General features: G+C 37.1%; 1 protein-coding gene across 1 annotated transcript; it reads right to left on the reverse strand.

The window, feature by feature from the left end:
* Positions 1 to 804: 804 nt before the first annotated feature.
* Positions 805 to 22802, reverse strand: LOC100891296 (nucleolar complex protein 3 homolog). Its single transcript, XM_030986057.1, has 18 exons — positions 22759 to 22802; positions 21478 to 21707; positions 20634 to 20804; positions 19649 to 19902; positions 19061 to 19191; positions 18366 to 18533; positions 16893 to 16986; positions 15176 to 15390; positions 13963 to 14091; positions 13646 to 13774; positions 12762 to 12842; positions 12101 to 12274; positions 11527 to 11662; positions 10450 to 10631; positions 9551 to 9679; positions 7616 to 7713; positions 6259 to 6364; positions 805 to 3144 (listed from the first exon to the last, which is right to left on the reverse strand). The coding sequence occupies exons 1-18, from the start codon at positions 22771 to 22773 to the stop codon at positions 2812 to 2814; spliced, it is 2775 nt and encodes a 924-aa protein (XP_030841917.1). The 5' UTR covers positions 22774 to 22802; the 3' UTR covers positions 805 to 2811.
* Between the last annotated feature and the right edge of the window lie 3 nt (positions 22803 to 22805).

Below are 22805 nucleotides of genomic sequence, written 5' to 3' on the forward strand. Positions count from 1 at the left end.
GTAATTAACTGATGTACACTGAAGGTAAGTTGTGTATAAAGCAATTGGTGTAAGCAGGATAAGATTTAACGATTGTTGCAGCTTGTCGCATCGTTCTACCAATGCCCTTATAACCCTAATAACTATTTACACGATTACACGATTCAGAGCGACATTCTTCAATCGTGTAAATTTACACGATTACACAGTTACACGATTGTTACATCTGGTCGAATCATCCGACCAATGCACTTAACTATTTACACGATTACACGATTCAGAGCGACATTCTTCAATCGTGTAAATTTACACGATTACACAGTTACACGATTCAGGTGAATCGTGTAAACCGTGTAATCCTAAAAATAAATCGTGTAATCGTGTTGCGGAGATTTTCGGCGTGTACTGTATAAACATATTACTAATTTGTTGATGTTTTCTAAATGTGTATCGACATTGCTTCATGTGACATGAAGCAATGTCAATACACAAAAGAAAAACAAAAAATTTACAGTATTACCCTATTTCCTTTAAAATAATAATACTGTTTGGGTGGCAAGAAAGAAGAACAGAGCAAAAGAGAAATAAAGGTGAAGAAAGGGACGAAGATACAGGAGCAAAGCAAAGAAAGGACCAAAAGGAACCAGGAGAGAAAGGCAGAGAAATAGAACAGAGGAAGAATAAAGTACAAGGAATAGAAAGAAAAAGAATGGTGAAGAGGAAAACAAATATAAAGATAAGCAACAGAAAGGAAAAATGTGCAGTCCCACATGCAAGACACAGAACAACACTCGACAACAAGACACACACAAATACACATACATGTAAACTTATTACCTTCTTTTAGAGGTTTAGAATAAAGACTTTTATTAGGCAAATATATGAAAGAAAAACTGTACATAATTGTAATTTTCAGACGATATACATGGACATGACTCGACCAATGCAAATAAACTTGATGATAAATGATTGAAAATACCTGTACTGGTATAATGATACTTCTCCACTTCATGGAAGGCTGGTTTTACTTTAATAAGCCATGATTTGAACCTCTATAGGTTTTGTACATGTGTGCCTTCATGACATGTCTAAGGAATAGCAATATATACACTTGCGCTTATTTTAGTACATCCAAGGTGGAGGTTTAAAACAATGGATTATAGTTTAGAACATGACCTAAATTTCAAAATCCTTCACATGAATTTTGGAACAAGTAGTTGAACTTTTTCTGTTGCATGTCTGCAGCTTGGAGGAGCAGAGCAAGGTTTAAGCTCAGATCCAGGGCCCCCGTTTCATAAAACTTGGTATCAATAACAAATGCTAAATTTCTATGACAAATTTGCTCTCAGCCAATCAAGTGCCACGATTTCAGTAGCTTATAACACTTATTGTAACTTGTTATTGATAACAAGTTTCATAATTCAGAGGCCAGGAAAAGACATCATCAGTCATTCCAAAATGGTATTGGTGATGGTTTCATCTGAATGGCTGCAACTAAATCCTGGACTGCCTACCGAGTACAGATTTCCATGTATACTGGTGGCAGTTCCATTTGTGGGATATGCATTAAATAAGAGAGTTGGCCAGCTTACGATCTTGATAGTGCGACAGCTGAGATAGGATGGTCAGTCTGGTAGTTGGCAGAATCAATAATCAGAATTCATAATTTTGTTGTACACGAATATGCTGCTGTAAAAGAAATAAAAGGTGTACAAATCTGGTCTATTTTCTGTCTCAAACAATGAATCAATACCTGGTTGTAATTACAATTATGCACATTTTAATGATAAGTTTTCTCCAAACTTCTTCCTCTTCCAGTGGGAAACTCATAAGAAATTTCTCTCTCTGCAGATATTTTACAAGGACATTTATACCCATAATTAAGGTGGCGCAAGACAACATTTCTCAAGTCAACATGACAAATCAAAACTTCTTGGCGATAATATTATGTGAATTGGAAACCAAAAATATCTTACTGATAATACAGTGGCCTTTGTTATAAAAACGCTGCTGTGACGATCTTGTGTTATAAAATGGTAATTTTGCCAGTCCCACTTCTTCAATTGGTTTTACTTTGCCCTGATAATACAAGGTTTTGATATAACAAAGTAAATTCCTTAGTTCTCAGGAGTTTGTTATAATCCGGTGCCACTGTACTATAAGCTATGAATTGTAAAAATGATAGAAGTACTAGTAGTGATAAGTGATGGCAAATCTACATTATTGTGCTACCAAAGAAGGCTAGGGTTATATAACCCTCAACCTCTTGATCGAAAGTCAAGAACATGAATTAATGTACACCTCTACCAAGCATTTCCAGAAAATTCCTCTAATAAACTTCTCATTCCAACAACCCATTTCGGCATCAAAATGCCTTTATATGGTTAAAATGGTTTCACAGTACTCAGACCCAATCCTGCATGATAATAGATTTGAAGATGAACCACTCTACCAGATAGCCCACAATAATGATGTTAAGCAACCATTCAGAAGCCCTCTCTCTGATCATTTACATGACATGACCCAGGCCAGTTGATAAGATAGGCTTTTCCGCTTCATACTTTCACTATGGTTCACTCTAGGGTTCCTTGAAGTCAAGGATACTTTGTCTTCTTCATTTTCTTAGTCCTTGTTCTATTCATTTGCTATCTCTCTCTCCCTCTCCCTCTCTCTCTTTGTCTGTCTGTCTCTTTTCTCTCTCTCTCTCTCTCTCTCTCTCTCTTTCTTTTCATTGCTTGCAGCATCTTGAATGTTATCTGTACTTGCTATCAGTGTTATCTTTGTCTGTAACAATCTCTTTTCATACTACAATTCACATTCAAGTTTTTTAGATCAACGTTTCTTCATTCTTTTCATTTTCTTAGTCCTTGTTCCATTTATTTGCTCTCCCTCCTTCTGTTCTTTATTCACAACATCTTTAACATTCTCCTCGCTTGCTACCTCCAGAGTCCTCTTTGTCCTTTGAGTAACATCACTTTCACTATCTTCAGAATCTTCAGAATCCATCTCCTGTGTGAAAGTGGAGCTGGAAGTTGAGCTGAAAGTGGAGCTGAAATCCACGGCACCCAGAGCATCCCGGGTGGCATCGTCATCATCGCAGCGATCAGCAAGGGCTTGGAAGTCTTCTTGGATGAAGGATTTAGAAGCTTTGGAACGGTGATACCTCTGTTTCGAAATAATCATCAAAATCATGCATTGTGACATACACAGAATCAACAAAATCGTGTTTTTTTGACAAACATACACAGTAGATTTAAAGTGGCAAGATTATTTTGAGCAGTTATATAATGAATGGAATTTCAAAATGTTAATTTCAGTCTTCACATTTCTTCACCCACCATTATGCCACTGGGCGAATAGTTGATCTTGAAATATATATGCAATCACTGAAATTATATACAAGAAGCCATTCAACTTATCAATCAATAATGAACTTGAACAACGTGTGATAATGTAAAAAAGCAATTGCATATGCAATCATCAGCATTGATGGTATAAACATGTAGTTTTACAAGACATCTCAGGGCGCGACAAACCCGCTTGCCCGACGTCCCGGGGCAACCAAATTGAGCCGTCGGGCAAGTTAATCAAATTATCACTTGCCCGATTCGGGCAAGTGATACTTTTACAGTAATTTCCTAGTGTCCAAGAACTCTACCATTCACCCGTCAACTTCTTACCCGTCGTCAAAATCCAGAAGCAAACTAGATGGAACTTCGACTGCGCGCAGTCGAAAATGATGCCTCCGTCATAGAGCAATTTTACAAACCAAAACAGAAGAAATTTTTCAAATTCAAGTTCAATTGTAATCCATTAACAGGTTTTCAGAATATTGTGATTACAAGCTATTTTTGCATACATAATGAGCCCATGACCTTTGACCTTATGAACCAAGAATCTACTCAGTTCATTGGCTCTGCAAGAAACATACATGACCTAAGTTGGCAGGAATCCATCAATCGGTTCTTGAGATAACGCGATCACGAGCTGTTTTTGCATACATAATGTGCCCTGTGATCTTTGAACTTTGACCTTGTGACCCCTACATCTAATCAGTTCATCGGCTCTGCAAGTAACATACATGACCTAAGTTTGGCAGCAATCCATCAATCGGTTCTTCAGATAACGCGATCACAAGCTCGTTTTGCATACATAATGAGCCCTGTGGCCTTTGACCTTTGACCTCGTGACCTCAAAATCTAATCAGTTTTTTGGCTTTGCAAGTAACATACATGACCTAAGTTTGGCAGCAATCCATCAATCGGTTCTTCAGATAATGCGATCACGAGCTCGTTTTGCATACATAATGAGCCCTGTGACCTTTGACCTTTGACCTCGTGACCCCAAAATCTAATCAGTTCATCGGCTCTACAAGATACATACATGACCAAAGTTTGGCAGGAATCCATCAACCAGTTCTTCAGATAACGCGATCACGAGCTCGTTTTGCATACATAATGAGCCCTGTGACCTTTGACCTTTGACCTCGTAACCCCAAAATCTAATCAGTTCATCGGCTCTACAAGATACATACATGACCAAAGTTTGGCAGGAATCCATCAACCAGTTCTTCAGATAACGCGATCACGAGAACGGGACGTACGTACGTACAGACGTACGTACGTACGTACGTACGTACGGACGTACGGACGGACGGACAACCCGAAAACATAATGCCTCCGGCTACTTCGTAACGGAGGCATAAAAAGCGATCGTTCCGATTTCGAAAAAACTTCACAGACAGCTAGCCAGCTCAGCTAGCTCAGCGCGCATGCAACAGTGACACTTCAAGCCATGAATGCCGCTCCGCCTCCACGCACGGCCGGCCGTGAGCTAGCTAGAGACAGCTAGCGCGATCGTACCAGCTGCGAGCTTATTCGCGCTCTCTCTCTCTAGCTCTGCAGGCCGCACCGACAGGCCTTTGCTATTCTCTGATTGCCGATTGGTTGAATCACGCCAAATATGACGTCATTATTCTAGGGAAATGAACACGTGCGAATCGGAATGGAATAAACAACAGGGATTTTCTAGTAAGTACAAAAAGTCAAATGTTTGATATTTATTCATAATGACTGTTAATGATTGTGAACATATTATTTAAAACTCGCTGCTCATATAAATCAGATGAATGTTTTTGTCTCGTTTTCAATTTATTACTGCGGTCTCAAGATCCGACCGAGCGAGTCATTTTGATAATAGTATCGAGACCCCCAGAATATAAGCCGTTGTTGTTTTGTTTTCATGGTTTTAGCGACGTTGTTTAGTCTAGTTTTCGCATACTTATCCGAGATTTATCGTAAAATATCTTCAATATTATTATTTAGTAAGAATTTACAAATTTTGGCATGATATTTATAGCAGTGAATGATGAAATAAAAATGTCCGTACTTTATTTAAAATAGTTGATTACCCATTATTTACATGACGTTTCTTGATGGAAGAGTTGACCCAAATTATTAACAGCTGAAAATTAGCCTACGTTTCCAAATGACAGCGGCTTGCACAGACACACACGTGCGTTGATCAGCTGTTTTTTCTCGATTGTGCTAGTAAACAAAAAGTTTTGGGCAAGTGGAAATATTGTTTGGGCAAGTAAATTGAAAACCCACTTGCCCGACAGGGCAAGTGGTGAAAAAAATTCTTGTAGCACCCTGCATCTTCATTGTCAAAAAACCTTGGAAACAATTTGGATATCATCTCATGATCACAGATCTGTATTTCATCCAACACCAAGTACAGGGCCCTGTTTCATAAAACTTGTTAGCAATAAAGAGTTAGAATAACTGTTATAAGCTACTGAAATCATGGCATTTGAGTGGGTGTGAGCAAATCTGTCACGGGCCCTGATGTTGACTTCTGAGAATATGTAACTGATATCAACAAACGTGCTTTCTATCATTCAGCCTTGCCATGATATTATTCCCAATCATTACATGACAAGGGGGGCGTTTCACAAAGATCCTATTAGTCGAACTTATCTTTAAGTTGGACTTAACAATTCTGTAAAGCCGTTAGCATCTATGAAAATATTTTGCAAAAGTAATATTTTAAGGCATAAAATGTTGATTTAAATCAATCATATTTTCTATCATCAAGGAGATTTCATGTTCTTGATGTGGAATTTATAAAAAGTCTAAAATACTTGAATTTTTGCTTTTGAATATATTTTATTTTAAAGCTACAAATGGCTCTCCATAATCTTCAAGTCCAACTTAGAGTTAAGGTCGACTTGGGATCTTTGTGAAACACCCCCAAGGTATCATTACAAAAAAAACCTACCAATGTTTTGAGAGCCTTTTTGCTAATGACTGGATGCTTCGGAGGTAAAGGAGGATTGAACTTCATGGCATCTGAGCTGTATGTCTTCAATATATCCTTTGGATCCCTGCAGGCAGACATAAAAATAAGAATTCAAATTGGTTTTGAATATTGTAATGCATCTCACTATAACCAATAATAACAATATTTCTAAAGGGCAACATATCCATCTCTAGAGATGCTCAAGGCATTATTAAGTCCTTCCCAGTAGCTCACAGATGCAATAAAGGTTTTCACAAATGACCACCTCATAACCTTTCTCTCTATGCAATACAGAACATGCCTGACATAGCAATGATTATCGTATTTGGAATGTATGTAAGGTAATATTGTAGCAAAACCTTTGATGATGTGATGATATAATGCATGGTGACTGTGATGTCATAAGAGAAACAAGGTGATTAAGGAATATTTCCAAGGTGGCAAGGATGCAGGTTCCAGAAAAATTGGGAGGAAATTGTTAAAAATAGTGTGTGATATATTGCTTCCGTCACCACCTTTGTCAGGCGTTGATGATTTGTTGATGGATAGATAGACATCAGCAGATATAACAATATAAATTTGCATGTTATTGGTCTTTTAAAATGAATGATAAATAAGGCTCATTCAACAATTTGTATAAACATACAAGGGATAAATTATACTCTCTAAATTATGAATTGTATTTTAGAAGAAATTTTAGTTAGATTTCCTTCATAAGAAGCATGAAGTTGGTAAACAGATATTACAAGATATCCTCAAGCTGGCCCAGCAATGAAGCTAAGAACATCTAGTAAAGTGGCCGAATTAGCATGAAAACAAAATAATGCTTAGGAGACAAGCCATATCTCTGAAGAGATGATTGGTACAAATTGCAATCATCAGAGTAAATCGCAAAAATGAACAGGAAGCTGTAATCAGAAAATTAAAGTTGAAGCTAAAGGAACAAAGTGGAAGTTTCCATTAAACGGCTGACATTACATCTCATTTCTGGCAGTCAAGCACAGCCTGTTATCTATTTCAAGAGCTTTGTTCCTTTAGTAATTCCTTAATGAAGCCTATGTGAATTAATAGACCATTTTGTAGTAAGCACATGGGTCAAATAACCCCAAATATCCACAGATCTTTTACTCATGGAGAAGTCCCAATCAATGCCAAAGTCATGTATGTGCTTCATAAAAAGCCCTCTTGTATAATGGAATGTACCGTAGGTGCATACATAAATAATGATTGCATAACATGAGCACATATTCATCTCAGTGGGTTTTACAATTTTAACAAAAATTAACTTTATCTGCCCACGCGCAGATAGTATTTACGAAATGGCTTATTGACTTACATTCTGAGGAGTTGAACAGCAGGTACACCTTCTCCCTTCAGTGGGCATCCAAGGGCGACATACTTAGCATAGTGCTTCACGGTAGGGTGATAGTGATCCTGTAGAAGCCAAAGACAAATGATTATTAAACTTGATCGGGTTACACACATATTAGCATGATACTACGATCGTATACACCTTCTCACTTCAATGGGCAGCCAAGGGATACATACTTAGCATAGTGCTTCACGGTAGGGTGATAGTGATCCTGTAGAAGACAAAGGCAAACAAATATTACTTAAATTGACCCAGTAACATTGTTGAAGGTTGATGGAAAAATTGTGTAATTTTTGTATGAAATGTTAATTATTATATTCCTTCTACCGTACTACTCCTCTAACATGCGAAAAATCCTGAAAAAAATTCTCAAACCACAAAAATGTTTATGGTTTTCTTTGAAGGCGTCACTGTGCAACACCCTCTAACAGCAAATTCTCCAAACTGTTTTTTTCTCATGAAAATAACACATAAAACAGGCTTTTAAATATCTTTCAACACTTAAATGTCTGGAATGGTATGATAAAGCCAATTCATTGCTTTGTGAGGATTTACATTCACCTAAAATTAAATTAAATTATAATAATATAGTTGGGAGAATTCAGAAATCGATCAGATCAGTTTTTCCTAATTTGTATTATTAATAATGGTCCGTTTTCACCAAAACTTTCAGATTATCTTTAATTGTACATCTAGCATTGAAGTCACTACCTTAGCACCATTTTCTCTTATCTGAACAATGTTACCAAGTCCCTTTAATAGGATTACATACATATTAGCATAATACTACAATAATATTACATCATCACAAGTGCAAATGACATGGGGGCAAGCAGATATGTCACTCGGGCTTGCATCTGGAATAATCTTTGTGAATCATGTTACATACTGAGAAAAATAGAAGAAGTGGACTAGAAAGAGATAGATACAGAGAGAAAGAGAGAGAGAGAGAGAGAGAGAGGGGGGAGGAGAGAGAGGGGAGAGAGAGTGGGAGAGATAGAGAGAGGGAGGGAGAGAAAGAAAATGTTGGAAAGCGAATCATGGTTCCTTTTTCTTTAAAGGGAAAGTCCACCCCAAAAATAATTTTGTTTCGATAGAGGCAGAATAATAAGAAAATCAGGTGAGTGAAAGTTTGAGCAAATTCTGAATGAAAATAAGAAAGTTATGAATTATTGAAGTTGTGATCAATCAAATACAAATTGGCAACTCTGTGACTTATTATACGAGCTCTCCTTCATTTGCTTTGTGCATAATATTCCATAAAATCATGTTTTCTTCGTTATTGATGACGGAATATATATTTGTTCCTTGCAGGGGGAGTATAGAAACATATTTGCAATTATTATATTTAGGGTGCATGTATGGTTGAAATTTTTCTTGAGGGAAAATTAAAATTTTAGATTTTTTTAGTACTGAGCAAATGGAAGTTGAGCTCGCATGAGACGTCATAGAGTTGCCAATTTGTGTTTGATTGATCACAACTTCAAAAATCCTAACTTCCTTATTTTTAATCGGAATTTGCTCAAACTTTCACTGACTTGTTTCTCTCATTTTTCTACTCCTATTAAAACTAACTTAATTTCAGGGTGGACTTTCCCTTTAAACTAATCAACATTACCATTCGATTTGACAGTCCTTGATTTTACCTTTCATATAACTGTGTGTACATGCATGTCCTTTCCTAGTTTTTCGGGTATGTACAAATTGATCCAGTACATGTTTAAAGTCATTCTACTGCTTATCTCTTGCTAAACCTCTATCAAACGTGACATGAAATCAAGCATAGCATTGTCAAGCACACTATTTTTTGTTAAAGAAAAATTAAAATTCCACAATGTCTATATTAATCTTCATGTCAAATATATACAATAAACTAAACAAATTTAAGTTGAAACTCACCTGCATGAGTGTAAGCTCCCATAAGGCTGTGTTCTGAGCGTGGCTATGTTCAGGATCTACAATTTCAGGCATGAATATCCCGCTTCCTGTACTCTCATTGTCCAGAAGGACATCTGTTTTGGTGTACCACTAAAATACAGCAAATATGAAAAAAGATAATTTTGATAAGAGGGGAACAAAGCGAGACTTTATTTAACGAAATATTAACAAAAGCTGTTTAGAGTACTCATATATGGCTGTGCAGCATAAAGAAGTACCTCAGTATCTACCACTACAATGACTACCGTACTTCTATGACACTTCTCAACACCATCACAACTGCTAACGGTACTCTAATCAATACCATCTCAATTAATACCTGTAGAAGGAATGTTCAACCTGCTTTAATGAATGTCTTCAGAGCACTCATGTATGCCAGGGCAACATTAAGAAATTCCATAGTTGCTTGAGTCATTGGTCAGCTACTATTACTCTTTATCCTACAGTTACAACAACTGTTACTCCTCCTATGACAGTTATCACCACCACTGCAAACTGTTTCAATTGCCACCATCACTACCATTAGGCTGCCGGAGCTAAAGCTAGGGTAATAATTTACAAAGCTCTTTGGAAGCGAATAGAGGCTCGATAGTGTGATATGCGCTATACAAGAACCGAATTAGTGGTGAAGTCAAACGTTTTACCATCCGGTATCCGACCGTCCATGGCTCTACCCATTTTCAATTGGACCGTTTCGTTTTCCCGTTTTTTTGTTGTTTTTTTTAATAATTTTTTTTAAATAATTTTTTTTCATACTTAGGAAAATCAAAACAAATCACATCAACAAATAATAATATTAATAATAATAACAATAATAATAACATTAAACCGAATATTATTAGAAAGAATGTGGCACCTACCTTCATGAATGTCTTGAGGGCACCCATATAAGCCAGTGCTGCATTGGGGAGTGCAAGGGTTGATAGGGTAGCCATTCTCTTGAGGAAGCCCATTACTCTATGGACAGAGATCTGCTTGCGTCTTCTGCTGATCATCACTTCCAGGCAATCACTGACCAGTTTAGCATCGTAACTACTCATACCTGCGGGAGACAGAGTGAACAAGAGATGGAAACTTGTGGGAATTGTACTGATTTAAATTGATGAAGTTTATTTACAGAAAAGAACTTCATCAACCACAACAAAAATAATGGGCATTTGTTCCAAATTGTGCTTCTCTATTATAGTTATAGCCTCAAAATGTGTTTGGTTTGAAAAATGACTTCTCCTGTCTGTAAGTAAAGTGTGAAGTAAAGGGTGTCATTTGTTCCTTGAATTTTCTTCCCTACTTTTTTTCCAAACCCAACAATGCTCCTCCAGAACTGTGTTACTTTTTATCTTCTATCTTCTAAAACACCTTTTCATCATGCTTTTTTCTCTCTCTAGTCCACCTCTTCCTCAAACAATATTGATGCCGAGACCAAAAACCTTTGTGTCAGACACCTTTAACAGACTATTTGGATAAATAATCTGCCTCTTGAACTGATAATGCAAAATTAAGCTCTTCTTCGTCAGGCAAGAAATTACCGGTAGAAACCTTGCCAAAACCGCTTGTGCGATTGCTTTCATAAGACCCTCTGAAAAGAAATCTTTCAAGCCCATCTGTACTAGTGTACAGGAGGAATTAGACCACCCTGTAAGGTCACACGACAGGTGATTATCTCATCAAATCAGCTCTCAATTAACATAAGAAGAAGAGAATCATGGGGGACCAATGGTCACCGATTAGGCATTGTTTGCTATACAGAGGGCGCAAGTACCTATAAGTAGTGCAGTGGGGCTTTAAACTGACCTTGCTAATGCTTTGTTGAAAAGGTTCCTCTCAATTAACATAAGAAAAAGGGGATCATGGGGGACCAATGGTCACTGATTAGGCATTGTTTGCTATATAGAGGGCGCAAGTAGCTATAAGTAGTGCAGCGGGGCTTGAATACATACCGGCATGGACTAGAGGTAGTGTGACGTAGAGATGAGAATAGAAGTGGCTTGGATCAATGTTGAGGACATCTCCCTGGCCTGAGAGGATATGGAATGCTGTCAGTGTACAGTGGAGAGACTCTCTGTACTTCAGATCCTGGTAGAATTGAATTAATTAAAAAAAAAAAATGTAAATAACATGGAAAATCATTAAGTAGCATTGCTACAGAAACAGAGTTTTTAATGTTAGAGATTGCAAGCTTAATCTATACAAAAATGGAAGGAAGAAAACGAAAAAAAAATAGATAAAACACTATGAAACTAGTAAAGTTTATTTGATTTAAAAAGTGAACAAATGTAACAGCTATAAATTATGAATTCTATTTTGAATTTAAAATAAATGCATATTCCTGTCACAAAGAAGAAGAAAATCTTTTTTTAAACATAATTTTGAAACTATGTGCAAGATTTACAGTAATCGATTGCTTCATGGCTTAGATAATAAGGATGGGGGAATCTTATTCTAGTATACACAACAGAGGATATCTTTCTCAGATGAAGGAGAAAGACGACAAATGACAGAGTTTCATCTTACCCCTTTCGCCACAAGACTATGCAGAACTTGAATAAGGTCATCAAAGAACTCCACGTTGATGAGATGTGCAAACTTTGCAAGACCTTCCAGCACTGAGGGCAGCATTATAGAATGGCTTGCTCTCTTCAGGATACGAAAGTAGGTGGCAAAGACTAGCTGGACGATCTCGGTGTGCTGATGAAAGTAGTGAAGAAAGAGTAATGGTTGGTTGAAAGAATATTCATAATTTTTTTAAACTATTGCAAATTCAATATATTCTTAATCAGATCTCTTCTTATCGTACAACATGGGAATGCCATTTTTAATAAACTAATGTTCATTTCTAATGTTAACATGAGAAATGTAAGTATATGTTTGGGAATCAACATTCAAAATGTAAGGGGGGATGATTACCTGTAAACTTAATTTAAAAATGTGGTAGAAATTTAAAAAACACTGCCAGGACATCTTTCCCAAAGAAAAATGATAACAGGATGCTAAAATGTGACAACTTTGGATTGTTACTTTTATAGTGGCATTAAACATTCTGATTAATTTTTATTTCACTTAATTTCAGATTGGACTAACGCTTAGTAATTTACTCTTGCAATTGAGAGATTAGAAGGGCATGACAAAACAAATCACATAGGTTTGGAGATATTTCTCTTTCGACAAAGCTTACCAATTTGAGTTTCTTGTTCTTGCTCTCAGATGCCTCAGTCGCCTGCAGCTCCTTCTCAAGAATCTCCAACTTCTTATGATACTACAGAGAATAATTGTACAAAATAGACAATGTTGGATCTCATGGTACTGTAGAAGGTAGTTAACTCTATTCAAAGTATTTCATACTCTAATTTGGATGAAAAAATGAACATGGGACTATTTGTCGAACAGTTAAGTCACTGAGTCTTACCTGTACAAATATGAAACAAAACTATAACAACAATTTTTCAATTCTATGTTAATTCCAGTAATCAGAACCCAAATAGTAGGTTGATCTTGATGTGGGATGATTCAATCACCAGAAATGAACAAAAATCCACACATAGAGGATTAACCGTAAATGTAACCTAGAAATTAATATTTTTTTACTCCACAAAAACTCAACAGCATTCTCCTGTAGAACATTGTTGAAGGTATGGGCATTTGTAGAATTCAAAATTCGCTCAAATTTTCTAATTTCATCAATATTTCTCTACTTGATCTCACTGGATTATCTCTTTCATTGTTGTTATTTCTCTACTTGATCTAACTGGATGATCTCTTTCAATGTTGTTATTTCTCTACTTGATGATTGATCCCATTGGATTTTCTCTTTCATTGTTGTAACATCTCTACTTGATCTCACTGGATTATCTTTTTCAATGTTGTTATTTCTCTACTTGATGATTGATCCCATTGGATTTTCTCTTTCATTGTTGTAACATCTCTACTTGATCTCACTGGATTATCTTTTTCAATGTTGTTATTTCTCTACTTGATCTCACTGGATTATCTCTTTCAATGTTGTTACATCTTCCATCTTCATCCACACCAAGAACTCTGATTCTGAAGTATTCCACTTACCCGTTTCTGATTGCGTGAATAGCGTGTGAACCTCTCTTTCCTTTCCTGTAGCATCTTCTTCCTGTTCTCTTCCGCTGTATGACCTGTCTTGACCTCTTTGATCCTCAGAGATAAGAAAGTGTTCAGGACCTGGCGACAAATAGAATAACAAATTCAATTTCAGATTGAAAACAAAATGAAATATTCACCAAGATTAAGTGAACTTCATTGATTTTCAATCTTTTGTTACGTTTGGTCAATGGACACACACAATGTGTGTGTAATGCATACAGGTAAATGAGCCTTTGGCAAATGAAAAGATTAGATCTGGTTCATACCTCAGGGGAAACTTGGTATCCATTGTTTCTGGCGATACGACTAATGAAACGAACGGCTTCTAGGGAGGCATCTCCGGTTGCGTCTCTTCTAAACAGCTGTTTCATGCTCTGGCAACACGTGCTAGCAATCTGCAGCAAAAACAAGAAACAAAGTGTTGGGTTTAAAATGAATATTTGTAGAACTTGATAGTGCCTAGGTCAAATTTGCTCTACGGCTAGGATACGGCGGCCATAGGCCCCCGAAATCGAGAGATACCTGCGGCAGATGTGGCCTCAGGGTCATTCTAGGGTGTATCCCTATCTTTACAGACGGTATGGGTCGCTGAGGGATTATAACGTGGAGTTATAACTTTTTTTAATTTCTGGGTTTAGACACACCGTAGCCATCCCGTAGGGTGGTTCCATTTCAACCAGGTGTACGGTGGTATTGCGGCAGCCGCAGGTTTTCTGTTGCCACAAATTTAAAATACACCATGCAGCTACCCTAACATATGTGACTGTGGGAATGCTGCGGGGGTCTTAAATTGCTATTGGCCGTAGATATTTTAGACCCCGCGGCCGTAAATGTGACCTAGGCATTAATGAGATGTTCAATAGCTTTTGACTGGCATTTAGACTTAGTAAGAAATCAACATCAAGTACATACATATAGCTTAACTTTGTAAAGAAAATTCATATTTCATGACACTGCTTTAAAGCAGCCGCAAATATGGGAGAGATGAATTTTACACTTTGTCAAACACATAGCAGTAAACAATATGCATTAATATCTTGGCACTGCAAATGTACCAGGCAACATGTGGGAAGCTATATAAACATTCCAAGCAAATGATATCATCACTTAAGCCTTGGGAGAAGAGTTTATAGAATACTTCTTGGCTGCAAAGTGACATGAGAATTGTTATGCAAAAGAAGATATGAAGAGACAATAGGGAGAATGATCTTTCATAAACTTTTTATCAACTGCCAGCACGACCACTATCTCCAGCTGATCATCCTCTCCTGCAGCTACATCACATACCTTCAGGGAAAAAAATATTTAAATTTTTTGGGGGGCTACTTTACAAGCTTGCTTGCATAAAAATAACACTCTTTAATCTGTTTTGCATTCAACTCAATGAAAATGTTACTCTTTTATGTCTTTTGGGTGGCTCTTTTTGGCATTTCGGGGGCTACTTCGCCCCAAGCCCCCAAGTTTTATCCCCCTGCATACCTTGTCATGCTTACTAGCCATCTTGTGAGACACAACAGAGATGATGTTGGTCCTGAAGTTGAAGTGAGGTAGAGCATTGAGCAGAGAACACAGACATCTGGTAGCCGTCTCAGCCAGACTGATCTTAGCTTGGTCCGGGAGAAGCAGTCTGGGCTTGTTCCTATGAGCCTCCTTCTCCTTGGCTTTCTTCAGCTCAGCCTTCGTCTTGTGGACATCTATCAATGTAGAGCATTTGTACTAAACTGTGAGTGGACAGAGTATTAGGTTTAGGGCCCTGTTGCATAAGACTTACCACTGATGGTAACTATGCCATCAATGTAAACTACCATGGCAACTTCATTCAACAGCCAATTAAATAAAGATTTCCGTGGAAGTTAGAATTAATAGCAAAGTTACCATCAATGCTAAGTTTTATGCAACACGCCTAGGGAAAAAAAATTGTTTACACCTGGGGCGGTATTCTGAACCCTGTGTTATCTCTAATATTGTTGTATCTTTGGAGATAAGATAAAGTTGGTATTCTGAACATTGTTGTAACTTTTGTTGTATCTTTTCTCTCGCGCCTGCGTTCAAACTTTGGTGCGCTTGCAATTGTGCTTATTAGTAATAAAATGGCGCTTAATCCTTATTTGCATATGCGCACGACAGATAATATGACAAGATAATTGGTATTCTGAAAATTGTTGTATCTTTTATCTTATCTTATCTTGCATGGTATTTACAACAATATTTACAACAGGTAGGGGGTTGTTGTATCTTTTGTGGTGATATAATGGCGGCAATATTTCTTGCCCAGAACCAACTTCGTGCCAATAGACGAGTTAGAAGAAGGTTGTGTGTTGACCGGAAGTATCACAGATGAGAACTTTCTAAGAAATTACATGCTAGGATATGACGATTTTAATGTTCACATCTTAACCAATATAGTGAAAGCGTGATTTGTCTTCATGATCAAAATGCCACAGCGCATTATGATGACGCGCGTAATAAGCGCTCAAATAACTAATTACGCCCAATATTAGAATGGGCCAGGCGCATCTTCAGATATATCATGCTTATATTAAAGAGATTTTGATTTGTAGGGTCCATACAAATGGGCGTGTCAACAGTGGTCAAAGATAAGATAGAAGCAGTCCTTCAAGAGATAACACAGGGATAAAATGATGTTCAGAATACCAACTTACAACAATATTAGTGCTGTGTTATCTCTGGAAGATACAACAAAAGATAACAGAAAAATTACAAAAATGTTCAGAATACCACCCCAGGTACAATTGAGTAAACTGGTTTTGCAGCAGTATTGGAAAATGGTTAGGGAGACCTTAAGAGATTAAAAATAAGAATTGGCATATCTTTCACCTTGACAGGGAGATTCAACTTACTCCCACCTTTTGGTTTGAATACCAAATGAATCACTGGCAAAGACCATGCATATGTTTGCCTGACAAAGCAAATATCAATTGATATACGAGGTAGTTCCCTCCAGAGAGATGCTACAATACATGAATTAGAAAGTCTGTTGACAGGGGGTGCTATTAAGCTGTAACTGTAAAATTAAGTGCAATCGATAAACTTTTCTATTCAATAATGGTTCACGGGCACAACAACACAGAAAGACTAAACAGAGAAATAAAATCAGATATCAGATGAGGACACGACAGTGTGTAGTTCCAATGTACAAAATAGAAGTTAACTATTTCAACATCAAAAATATTACCGTTGATAGTCTTTTCAAGGAACTCCAGATACAGCCTGTAGTTTGTGACCAAACCTTCTTCAAACTCTCTCTTCCCCTGTGCTTCCTTACTTAGCTGTAAAACAGAAGTATGTCAGGTGTGTTTAATAATATATCTCTACAACAAGAAGTTATTGTAATTAAATTCAGGTGCATGGATAAGGCCTAAACAAAAAAGATGTTGTATTGCCCTTTGCGACCAATCCAAAATCTTGAAATCTACGGTCTGCTTTTTAAAATAGTTTTTTTTGGTTACCGTTTTTTTGAGAAAAAATATTAGAGCATTAAAAACTGAGAAATATCAGCCCAAAGAAGGAGAGGAAAAAAAAAAACTCTGACCGACTGTCCCATGTTTTGGCACCTAAAGGGCAATACAACATCTTTCTTTTTTTAGGCCTAAAAGTATGGTATAGTGCTAAGCGCTTTGGTTAGTTACTTGTACTTCGAAAAATGCTATGAAACAAAGATATTTATAACTAGCATTAATATTCTTATCAATATTAAACTTTAAACAAAAACATGATTCAGTCTGTGTAACATTCTGGATAGACTTTGTTTTGACAATAAGCACTTTCATAATATCGCCAAAGAGTTTGGCTAATCAGTCTGGTTGTTTCATAACTGCCTTCTGAAGGTCGTAGACTGTCATTATCATTATAAGCATCACCTCCCCCACCATTATCATCATTATAATAAGCATCTTTACCATCAATACTAACATCATCATCACTACCGTCATTACCATTATCATCATCATCATCACCATCATCATCAACATCATTATCATCATCATTGTCACCACTACCATCACCATCATCATCACTAACATGAGCATCATCATCATCATCATCATCATCATCATCACCACCACCACCACCATCATCATCATCACTATCATGAGCATCATCATCATCATCATCAACATCATCAACATCATTATCATCATCAACATCATTATCATCATCATCATCACCACCACCACCACCACCACCACCACCACCACCACCACCACCACCACCATCATCATCATCATCATCATCACTATCATGAACATCATCACCACCATCATCATCACTATCATGAGCATCATCACCACCTCATCATCATCATCACTAACCTCATCATCATCATCATCGTCATCATCTTCATCATCATCATCATCATCATTATCATCATCACCACCATCACCACCACCATCACCACCACCATCACCACCACCATCACCACCACCATCACCACCATCATCACCACCATCGTCACCACCATCATGAGCATCGTCACCATTATCATTATTACCATCAATATCATCATCTACATCAGCATCACCATTATTCATCGTATTCATTAAAATGTTCACTATCAAATCCATCAATAAGCTCTGGATATGTACATACACACATGCATGTGCAGGACTAAATCAGGACTAAAGCATGACTGAGTGATTGAGAATAATACCTTAGGTTGAGATGATTTGGCCTTTTCTCCCCATTCTCTGATCCTGTATCCAGGAGCGATGTCTTTGAACACCTCACCGAGGGACACCATAGCCAGCTTCCTGGTAGTCACCATGATGCTTGGCTCTCTCTCCTCCAGAACGATCCGCAGATCCTTCAGTTTGTTTACCTAAAAGAAAAATGAAGATATACATTGGTAAAACCATTGCCCAAAGGTACCAGGCCTTTCATGTACTAAGCTTAAGAGAATAAGATAAGTGAGCCATTCACAGGTAAAAAAAAATGTGTATCTATTCACTTTTTACAATTAACTTTGCAGAAGACTAGACAATGCTTTTATTTAATAACAACATGTCCTCAAGTTTTACAAATTTAGATCAAGCTCACAAATACACGCTGTCAATTGTTCTGTTAGTATAAAGTTTAGTTTTTATCAAGGCTGCTTTTAAAAATACTGCCAAGGACAGTTTTTTTTCCCCACAGGTAGAAACTACAGTTGCAAGTGAATATCACCCCAAGCATGTTCTATGAGGTGTCTTTGGCTTTTAGTGAAGTCTCAATCAGTTGAGAGACTTAAGTTCTCTTGAAAAGAAACCTGTAAAGTCTGTTCATGACAGAGCTCACTCTGAGTAGCCTGATTATAACCTCCAAGCATACCATAGATTCACTCGAAACCTCACAGCCATGCAAACTTACATTTTTCTCAGGGTCTTCCACGATCGAGCTGGACAAGGTTGCAATACGCTGCCTCTTCTGGTTGAGCATCTCCTGCCGCTCTGCGAAGAGCTGAATGGTGCTCTTGGCAGGTAGCTTGGTCTTTTCTTCCTCTAAAAAGTATCGGTTGACATCACAAAATTCAAATTTTAATCAGTTCCTCTTATAAGAGGCAACACAAATGAAATGCTAAATTATGAATGCTATTAATTGTGTCCTATCTTATATTTTTTTTATTTGCAGTTTACATTTAAGGATGCATGAAGACGGAGAAAAGACCTTTGGTTGCCTTTTATGGAATATCATTTCCTTAATGTGAAGACTTTTAAAGAAAAGCCTTCTCTAATGCATAATTTTGTATTTGTGTAACTTGAAAATAATAAATATTTTGCCTTCAAATTTTCACAGACATTATAAACATTTTTCACAAGATTAAAAAAAAGAAAAGTATATGAATTCCCTTTCAAAAAAGCTTCTGGAATAAAATCAACAAACCTGGGCTGCACAAGGGAAATATTTAGTTATTCATGCAATCTCATTCTGTACCATTTAAAGCTTTTTATCTCTCACCCTGCTCCATCTCAATCTCCTCCTCTCCTTCCCCTCCCTCATCCACCTCCTCTTCCTCTTCTTCATCATCCTTGTTCTCTTTCTCCAGCCATCTATACTCCAGACCTCCTGGATGTTTGATGGGCAGAAGGGGCTTCATGTTCGCAGCTGTCTGACCTTGATTCTTCACCATCCGAGGCTGCTCCTCGTACGACGCAACCTTGTTGTCTTTCTCCTGTCTCTTTCCCTTGCGAGACTTCGAGGGATCTGGCACGCTGAGATACAAGGAATAATAAAACACATGGTGAAAGAAAACCTAAAATCACTGGCAAAATATTGGAACAGGCTATGATTAAAACAAGAACAAGATATGATTTGCAGGACAGTTGCAAAATCTAGATTTATCTTTATGGTGCCACCAAGTTAATTACAAACATGTATCACAAATTTAACATTTTCAGCTATAGTCATTTATTTCATTGTTCATCGTCATCAAAACATTTTTTTACAGCATATTCAAACTTAAGAATTTATGAACCCAAATCGAATTTAAAAAAAAGAGAGAAAAGTTTTAGTCCAGCAACAACACAGAGTCTACAATGGGGAGATTAATTGATTTAATTCCTATTAAATTTAAGACAGGGATGAGCTAATTTTCTAAATATGCTCAAGGTGAGGTACTTGGATTTTGTATGCACATGAAAAGTAGACTAGTGTTGAACAACACTTGGAAATATGGCCCAAGAAACAGCTACATGTAGGTGGATATTTATCAGGAATCATATCTATCAAATAAACAAAATTAAAAAATTGAAAAGAAATGTGGAACATTCCTAAAAACAAGCATTTACTGGTGGAAAAAAAAATTGAAATCAAAGTTGCTTTTTGTCATTATATTCTAATTTAATGTAAGATATTGTAAATACTTGCTCTTTTCGAAAAATAGAAAACTTGAATGCCCATAATGGACTTTCATTTTCAAGAAGTAATATGTTTGGAAGCTTACCTGTCTTCAAGATTTGAAAGGAAGGAAGATTTTCCTCCAACAGATTTAATGTATTCCATGTCTTCCTCTTCCATATCTTCCCCTACCAAATCTTCATCTTCGTCTTCTCCATCACTCCTTCTTTTCTCTTTCTCCTCCTCAATCTCCGATGGTTTAGACTGATAGTTGATTCTACATAATAAGATGACAGGAAAAATTTTGAGAGGGGTAATGAACAAATCTTGTAAGTGTAATCTCCCTTCTCCACCCCCCCCCCCCCCCCACCAAAAAAAAATGTCACATTTGAAATATATAAACAATATTACAAATACAATATGATTAGAGAAAATGAAAAACATTACTTTCCAAGAACATTACATGGCTTTATCTCATTTTAACCATGAACCTGATTATAAGCGTTGCTTATCATGATATTCTCATAAAAAGTCACATCCAAAATCAAAGACATTTGTTTCAGAAAATTAGGAAAAATGTTGTAAAAACAAATTCAATTGAAATATAACTATAAGGGACAACATCATCTATCAAAATCTATGTCTTATTCAAAACCTTTTTTGCAATGTGACTTTTCTTGTTTCCTAAGCCCAAATGTTTTAGGTGCAAGAGTAAACAGAAAGAGAAACTTCCAATTAAATATACATCATGTACAAATACGACTTAGTACAAGTCACTATGAGTATGACAGAGTGTGTGTAAACTTTTAAAATTGAAAGAAAATGACCATGACAGTGATAATGCTTATAGTAGGCTTAGCAGTTTAGACTTGGAATTAAATCCATGCATTCAGAAATTCTATCCAAATTTGCAGATCTTATTTATACTTTCTCAATATTAAAGCACTCACCTTTTATTTGTGAAATATCCTGCCTTTTGTGCAGCGGCGAAGGCAAACATGGCCTTCTTGGGTTTTCCATTCTTGGGTTTTTCATTCTTTGCGAATCCTCCTGGTTTATGAGTGCGAGATTCCTGTGAGGATCTGATCTGGGTACGGCGTTCCTTTAGACGTTTATTGGTTCCTATGTTGGCTCGCTTGATGCCACTTAGCTTCTTTCCCTTACCAGCATTAGACTTTTTCTGAAAGAAAATCATGATATAAAAAATAAGAAATTAACTCTAAAATGAAGTCAAGAAAACCACATTGAAATGATTGATCAGGTTGTTGAAGTTTGGAAAGCTGGATTCGTTTTAACTCCAGGGAGTTCCGCCGCAGAAGGCGTTGGAGCTCCAGAGCCTGCATAGCCATAGGAAAATGATTCAAACAGCAGGTTAGGTCACATTAAAAAAAATGTAGATATTGTAGACTCTTATTACAATTTTGAATTAGCCTACAAAACAATGTTTTTTTACTCCTCTGCTCTAGCTCTGGGCATCCATTCAGAATGGGACTTCAATGGGAAAAACAAAAAAGGTGATTCCTTGTCCTATTCTAATTCATCCCATGTTGTACTTGTAGATATCGCCGATTCAACATGGCGAAGAGAAAGTACGCATGCACGGTAGCGGCTGTGCATGCATACTCTCTCTTTGCCATGTTGAATCGACGACATAACAAGGCATTAGGCCTACTACTACTATGACAATTTGGTTACGGTTTGGCCAAGCCCAAGGCCAAGGAATCACCCTTTTCCCATTGAAGACTTCTTAAAATTATCAAAATCATATAATTACTACTTCTTAACATTTCGAAAAAATGTGCAACCCGCTGTTTGAATCCTCTTCAGGTCTGGAGTTAACTCCAGGGAGCTCCGACCCCGATGAGAGTCTCGTTCTAAGATTCTCCAAAGCTCCTAACCGGTCGGATTATACACATTTACTTTATTTGGACTCCAGGAATCTCCAAAACAGTGGAGGGATCAACTAAGAAGAAGAAGAAGATGCTTCGGCGTCGGAGCTCCCTGGACTGGAGGAGTTGCCTGCATCTCACCCCATGATCTGGAGTTATAATTGAGTTCGCATTCGACTCTGTTTCTATTGCACATTCTCATGCCAAAATTATCCCGTTCTATTTAATCATCTACTGTTGTTTTCCATAATTACCGCCACTCTCAAATTTCAAACAAAAACTGTTCATTCACTATAAGAATGCACACAGGTACAATTTTTGAACACGTGCAAAAATTCTTACCATGGGTCTCGCCATTTTGAAAACGTCCTCTGTTGACGATTTACCGT

Source organism: Strongylocentrotus purpuratus, unplaced genomic scaffold, assembly GCF_000002235.5.
Source record: "Strongylocentrotus purpuratus isolate Spur 01 unplaced genomic scaffold, Spur_5.0 spur5_scaffold_15, whole genome shotgun sequence".
NCBI lineage: Eukaryota > Metazoa > Echinodermata > Echinoidea > Camarodonta > Strongylocentrotidae > Strongylocentrotus > Strongylocentrotus purpuratus.